The 7,574-nt window shown below is 35.0% G+C and overlaps 1 protein-coding gene across 1 annotated transcript; it reads right to left on the bottom strand.

Moving 5' to 3' along the window:
• Positions 1–2,372: 2,372 nt before the first annotated feature.
• On the bottom strand, positions 2,373–4,913 carry LOC18612511 (ARM repeat superfamily protein). The gene is made up of 2 exons (XM_018114256.2): positions 4,423–4,913; positions 2,373–3,478 (listed from the first exon to the last, which is right to left on the bottom strand). The coding sequence occupies exons 1-2, from the start codon at positions 4,758–4,760 to the stop codon at positions 2,653–2,655; spliced, it is 1,164 nt and encodes a 387-aa protein (XP_017969745.1). The 5' UTR covers positions 4,761–4,913; the 3' UTR covers positions 2,373–2,652.
• Between the last annotated feature and the right edge of the window lie 2,661 nt (positions 4,914–7,574).

The raw sequence follows: 7,574 nt of genomic DNA, 5'->3' as shown, positions 1-7,574 counted from the left end.
TCCTTTCTCTTTTCATTTTTTTTTTAATTTTCTATTGTTTGATTCATTAAACTACAAGGAAATGTGACATTGTGACCCAAATGCGCAATGCGCACATTCCTTCTGATTATTACACGTGGAAGTTTGGCTGACTTGGACGGGTAAGATCAGTGGGTGCGCGGGATGTTGTTTGTTTATTTGTTTTATTGTGAAAGGACTGCTCTTGCGTTTACTCCTGGAGACAAGCACACCGACAGAGTAAAACACGTACTAATTTTGGGTCAACATTTACTCTTAAAACTTGAACTTAAAGGCCCTCATTAAGAAGTAAAATTGATTATCATGATTTTTTTTCAAAAATAAAATAAAAATATTTTAACATAATATTATTAATAATTTGTTTTTTTAAAACATTGCTTAACTTGACTCATGATTTTAATAAGATAAAATTGAAGTGTAGTTTTTAAAATCAAGGTTACACCTTAAAATTGTTAACTCAAGATTGAAAAATTAAAGTTAAAAAGATTTATTTTGGATAAAATAAATTTATATGATTAATAATTAATTAATTATTATTAATTAAAATACTATTTGTTATTTTTATATTATGTGACGTTGAAATTAAAAGTAAAAATATCATGTAAGCATATCATTATAATCCGTCAACATTTCACGTTAACTTAGAATAATTAGTTAAGAATTAATTGTAAAAATTTATTTGATTGATTTAGAATAATTAATTAATCATTAATTATAAAGACCTATTCTATTTAAAATAAAAATATAAAAATTTGATTAAAAGTGATAAAAAATAAAAATTTATAAAATTTATTTTAATAATTTAAGGACTTTTTTAAGGTGTTATGTTTATAATAAAGCATTAACATACACAAAATAATTATTACATTTAAAAAGAAACTAAACAAACCAACAGTAGGATGGACAAAACTCATCTTGAGACTTTGAATCTAAAATTTAGAAATATCAACAATTTTTTTTGTCATTGAGATTAAATTATAAATTAAGCATTTTAATAATTAAAAAAATCTAAATTAATAGTAGTACTAAGCAATTTGATAAAAGAATTTATTTTTTTTAATTTTTCAAATCAATATATTACTTTATAAGTTAATTGGATACTCAAAAATATTATGTAACTTAATTCTGAAATCTTTTATCCACGGCATATTTTTTTTATAATTATTGTACTATAATTAGTTATTTATGAGATTTATAAGTGGTGAATTTCTATATAATTTTTTGTTAGGATTGAATAATTATAAGATCGTAGGAAGAAAATTTTACAATATTTTCCCTTGTACCAAACATAACTCCTGTTGAATTGTCGGTTTAACTATTTCATCAGCCCATAAAGGAACCCCAACTTTAAATATTTCGATAAGGAGCTCTTTAAACTTTCCAAACCTCTGCTTTATCTTTTGTCATTTGTCAATTAACATTAGTTACTTGATACAATCAAACACCATCAACATCAAAATCAACACCTTTTTCTTTTCTTTTTTTGTTTTTTCAGTATGGATTTCTTTTCCCAGTAACTCTCTGCCATTGTGGGATAAGACGTGGAAGCTGCTTTCCTCTTGCAGCCTGTCAAAATTCCATTGTTGGAGGGTTTTCTTTACGTCAAAACCATTATCCAACTGGGGCAGAGTAAGTTTCTGTACCAATGCTTTGCTTTTTATATGAACCGTGGAAGAGTGTGTTCTTTTCACCCCGGACTTTTTCCAATTACAAGTGTTGATATTATGAAGAGGGGAGGGAGGACCCCAGACTTGTGGTATATGTGATCCACATGTGGGTGGAGGAGCACATAATCATGTCCCCCCGTCTGTCCCTGACAGGACCATCACTCGCAACATTTTGGTTGCAAAAGTCCCAATATCCTCTGTCTCAACACATGATCAACCAATGCACCTAATTTGATGTTGCCAACACAAGTTGAGCACTGTGACTGTTGCATTTCAAACCCTTTTGGCAATAGAAGCATACTCATGTTAGATTCAAATTCCATTAACCTAACAATGTAACCTTTCCATTGAACAAAAAGGATGTCATGGAGGGATTTTCTCAATGGTTAAAAGTTGTTAAACCTTGACAATAAGGTTCCAACATTAAGTTTTTGTTGGTGATAGTCTTTTGACGCAACACTCATGCTGGATACGTTACATCCTTGCCTAATCTAAAGCCCCATCTACCCGAATTTTGTATATTACAAACAGGGGAAAAAACAGATGAACTTACCTCCTGTAGTACTATCAGCCAATGAAGTGGTCTACAGGAAAATAAAAAAGAGTGAATAAGTTTATAGTCAGGGAGACTGAAGAGTTGTACATCATGAAAATGGGAGCTGTAGACAACTTTGGTCAGAGAAAGTATTCGGTCACAAACTTAATTCAGTGCTGCCTCTCCTATGATTTCATCAGTGGAAATGTACATGTATAATAACAGAGAGGTTTTTTATATATACACGAGGATCAGGGTCAAGATGTACAACACACACCCATGAGGTAGTAAATAGCACCTCCCAAAGGTAAAAACTCCTAGCGAAACCTAATCCAGATATTTTACTCTATTGATTCCCACTCTCTTCGATGGTAATCTAGAATGGACACAAATTTGAACTGGTGTGCTTGCTTCCTGCGCAGAAAGCACGCATCATGCAGATGGAACTTTGGCAGGTGTGCAAGATGCAGCCCTATGTTGGATACGATTCATGCTGAGTTCCATACTTCTTTGAACCATATCTTCCAGTAACCTCTTGGCAGTTTCAGCAGCTTTATCTGCTCCATCTACACGGGTAGCAATATCATACACGATTTTCTCCAGAACCGAGGAAGCCAATTTCTTTTCCTGAGGAGTATCTCTGAGCAAATCCAAGAGAGTACGAGCTCTTTCTTGAGCTATGCTCGTGCCCTCTACAGTCAGTCGCAGAAGCCCTGGGATTGCACCTTCTTTAAGAATGAGTTCCCTATATTTTTCTCGGCAGCTCTGGCACAAAGAAAGCAAAGCTCCAACAGCATGCTGTGTGCTGAAAAGAGAGCCATCTTCAACAGTCTCTACCAAGGTTAAAATCCCACCATCTGAATCAGTGATTGCAACTCGCCCTTCTTCAGATTTAGAAAGGATTTCAAGAAGGGCTGTTGCTTTTTCAGCAAACTTGGAATATTTCTTGCATTCTTTGAGTAGGTTGATAAGTGGGGAAACTGCTTTAGCATCAAGAATAGGAATTGAATTCTCTTTGCAGGTCGATAGGTTGTGTAAAGCAGTAACAGCATCAACTTTTCCTTGAACACTTCCAGACCTAAGGATTTGAACCAGAAGGGGTGCAGCCCCAGAGGCTGCAATTGTGGGCTTGTTAGGTGCAGCAGCTGAGAGCGTTAATATTGCTGCTGTGGCCAATTCTCGCAAACCACTGTTTTGAAATTTGAGAAGCTCTACAAGAGGAGGGACAGCCCCTGCTGTCACTATATTGACCTTGTTTCTGATAACACAAAATAAAGATAACAAATGGATAAATATTAACTACATATTCACAATTGTACATTAATATTTTAATTAACCAATGAAGAAGAAAACAAGTACAGAATTGCATAACAACATGAAAGAAAATGATTCAAGCAAAAAAAGTCGCATAATTATAAATGACATTTCTCATCATTGTGAACCATCCATCACATAATTGAAATAAACTTTCTTGGACCAGACAGTCTAATTAACATGGGGAAAGCAAATAGAATCATGTTGTTGAAGCTAGAATGACTGTCCAACATATATTTGAGTTTTTGCAGACTATTAACTACGAAGAATACAGCATTCAGAGACATCAGATGGGGTATGCATTTATGCTAAATTTACACATCTGAAGACAAAGAGATTCAAATTGCATCAAGAAACCACCATTACGAGAGCTTCTCACCCAAAATATTCATTTTGACATTAGAATCAAAACAATCAGAAATACAAAGAGCTAAGCTACATCTAAATCAATCACTTAATTAACTACTTTGTTTGGACAAAGACCAAATAGAGATGCAATAGAATCCAATAAATAAATAAATAAATAAAACCAAGTTCCATAAAACCAAAAACAATCATCAAAACAGCACCCCATAGTCCAATATTCTCAACGTTTACGCCCAAATAAAAGGAAATGAAAAATTTCCCACCTTGATAGAAACTAATTGAGTTCATTGAGTTGATAATTTACTCAAAGAACTAAACAATCCAAGCCCACCCCATCTGATTAACTTTTATCATGTTTTCCCTCTAGCCCCTTTCTCCCCTATTTTTCCAGCAACCAAACAAAGACAACTCTACCAAGAGATTCTAAAAAGAAACAAAAACCCATAAAAGAACTGAAACTTTAAAATAAACCCAACATGGATCTATGTTCAAAAAACACAAAAGCAGATGAAAAGTAGAGACCTTTCATTTCTAACAGCAAGGTTGAGGAGAGCAAGAAGAGAAGCTTCACGTGCATCAAGATTAGGAGACAAAAGCATGAAAACAAGAGGCTGAATAACACCAGCAGCAGCAAACTTTGAACGCGTCTTAACAGTTGATTTTCTGACAACTCTTCTTATATCTCTAGCAGCTTCAATCTTGGCCTGAAGATCTCCATTTATGAGCTTCTCCGAAAGCTCTAGTATGAGGGTTTGTTTCTGGTGGTTCCAAGTTTCTTCTTCTTGGTCTTTGCTGTCGGTGCTGGCGGTGGTCGTTGGGGTTGCTGGTGGTGTCTCCTCCTCCTCTTGGTCATGACCCATTTTTTTTTTCCTTCTTCCTTTTTGGGTTCTTTCTCAAAGCTGTGAAGCTGCAGCTGATGTTCTGTATAGGGAGGGTTTGGTGTCTCGGTTTCCTGCCCTTTTTATCTTTGGATTGCGTTTTTGTGTCTCTTTGTCCTAAGAAGACAAAAGCAAAACTCCAAATACAAAATATCAAAAGATAAAACATATATACTCAAGTCTTAATTATTACTGCTAAAGTATGATTATTTTTCTTTATCATAATTACTTCATTACTTAACTTGGGAGAAAGGGTTTGAAAGTTAGGAGACGAGATTTTTAAGTTGTTTTTTATTTTATTTTATTTCCTTTAAAGGAAAGAAAAAGGGGAATACGAAAATATCTTGTCTTTTTCCTTTTTTTTTTTTTCTAACATTGAAACAACTGATGGAAACTACTGTATTTTTTTACCTAATGCTTGATTGAACCAAAAATAAAATTAATTTGATTTTTTAAAAAAAAGGGTGATTACATTCCTTTTTTGTCAACTTTTTGGTTTCTTTTCTGTTCTGTCTATTGCTAGCTAAATAAAATAATAATTAGTTTTTAGCTTAATAATTATGTCAAATTGAGCTTACCATAAGTCAAGGGTTTCATTTATCTAATATACAGTCTTTTTTGCAATTGATATAAAAGTTTACTTAACTCTTCTTCATCGGATCATTAAATATCAAGCTCAAAGTGAGTTAGTGCAATAAAATCATTTCTCTACCTAATAAATATATCTAAAAATACGGATCCGTAACAATTACCCCACCTTGAAGTGAAAATAGACTTATAAATGATTTAAAATCTAATCCCCATTTTTCCCTAGTTTAGAATACCTTTTGTATTTAACCTAAAAATATATCTATTTTTGGGAGAAAAATAAAGGACTAGTATTAAGATATAAGATATAAATCAAATGAAGCAATAACAAGCAAGGAGTTATGTGCTGCTTCGAGTAGATCAAGAAAAAAAGTAGTATATGCTGCCAAAGACATAGAAACAAGGTGGCCTTGGTTAGGTTAATCATCAAATTAATCACCACAAAACAATATTCTTCAAAGTCTCCAAATACCCTTGAAACAAAACAACAGACGGATTTTTTTGGTGTGGGATAATATATATATATATATATATAGCTCATAAAATATTATTGTTAGTAGCAGAATAATCATATCATTCACCAGGCCCATGGCGTTCACTAATTGCTGTAAGACTTGGCTGCCATAGGACACCATGTTTTGCCTTCAGCTTCCCTCCTTGCGACTCCACATTGGATTGCTTCTTGGAACTCTTGGCAATGCCTTCATCCTTGCTCTTTTTAGCGGCAGGCAAACCACCCGTCTGCTTGGTATCAATGCCTACAAAACGTACATGCTTCTTTGTCCCATTTTTCTTTCTGCTAGTACTGAAGGAACCACTTACCATACGTGAATCACTAACTTCATTTCGTTGGAGAAAGGACTTGCTTGTGAAACCACCCTTAGAGACATCAAAGGAAGACTGTGACACAAAAGAGCTGACAGAAACTTCTGCATTGGGTTTTTTGATCCTTCGCCGAAGCTTTCTTACAGTACGACGGGGAACCACATAGAACTTTTCACCTGGAGTGAGGATCTCATCCGACCGGACCAATGAATCCCATGGCCTCCTGAAAACTTCTGGCCTAGCTAATATGGAAGAAGGGTACTTGTTCATGATATTAACTGCAGGCATTGCCATGTAGTAGCGCTCGACGATTCCACCAGCTTGGACAATCTTCAGAACCGAGGAGGTCTCGCGACCCTCCTCTGGCTCTTCCCGAGGTTGCGCCACGGGTTTAGGCCGAGCACGGCTAGAGAAAGGGGCAAGTTTATGGACATTCAGGAACTTTTTAAGCATACCAGCGATTCCAGTGACAAATTGCAAGTTTTTGCTGAAGCGCAGCTTGTAACACAACCACTTAGACACAGCCTTTAATCTTTGAAGCAACGATAAGAACAAGAAGAATACAAATTCCATTTCTTTACAGGTCTATATTAACTTTTGCCGACTACAAGTTCAAAGGGGGGTTTTAACAGTGGAATGATAACATCTATGAAGAATCACTATGGAGAGTCCGTGACCGGCCATTCTTTTGTTGTTTAGCTTGCGTTGACTTATTTCAAGATGCTTGAGATATGCTGCCAGCTTAGGAGAAGAGCAAATCTGCTTTGTAGCATCACCCGACAACAGAAGAAAACTGTAACTTGTAAGCTATGGATAATTGGATATGGTTTCATTCGTCTATAAATTCATTTCCTCAAATCAATAATGATAAAAATGAAGAGCCCCTTGTCAGGATATATTCGTTTGTAAAGACCAGGTTCGACTTGGTTCATGTTCTCATTTACAGGCTCTACACCTTATACATGTAGGTGAGAAGAAAATTGTGCTGCTCATAATTGGCAGGAAGATGTCCTGACAAGGTTTAGTCTATTATCCAATGCTTATTGAGTATGATGAATGTTTTAAATATTATCAATTCAAATAAGACACGAGAAAAGGAATGGGGTATAACAAAAACAGCAGGATATAAATAAAATAATCATTATCATCAGTGGCCACCAGGTTGTAGTTAGCACTTAGCATTGTGTACAAGTGAAGCAAGACAGAGATTAAAGAACATTCCCTCCCTCTCCAAGGGTAACATTTAACGAAATTACAGAAACGTCCACCTTTTGACAACAAATATGTTTGGAATTGTACAAGCCAAGGGAAGAGATAACCCCGACCCCACTAGTCATGAAAAGCATTTGCATCAAATTAGTCAAGTCTCAAGTGAGAAACAGA

Source organism: Theobroma cacao, chromosome 1 (genome assembly GCF_053813885.1).
Source record: "Theobroma cacao isolate CCN51 chromosome 1, ASM5381388v1, whole genome shotgun sequence".
Taxonomy (NCBI): Eukaryota; Viridiplantae; Streptophyta; class Magnoliopsida; order Malvales; family Malvaceae; genus Theobroma; species Theobroma cacao.
The sequence above is the reverse complement of the archived record's forward strand: the minus strand, read 5'-3'. Positions and strand labels throughout refer to the sequence as shown.

What these genes read in the sequence shown, in the direction of transcription:
- LOC18612511 (XM_018114256.2), bottom strand. Translation starts at nt 4,760, where the DNA reads ATGGGTCATGACCAAGAGGAGGAGGAGACACCACCAGCAACCCCAACG. An exon ending in CTTGCTGTTAGAAATGAAAG is followed by an intron (nt 3,479 to 4,422) that starts GTCTCTACTTTT and finishes TTGTGTTATCAG; the next exon opens with AAACAAGGTCAATATAGTGA.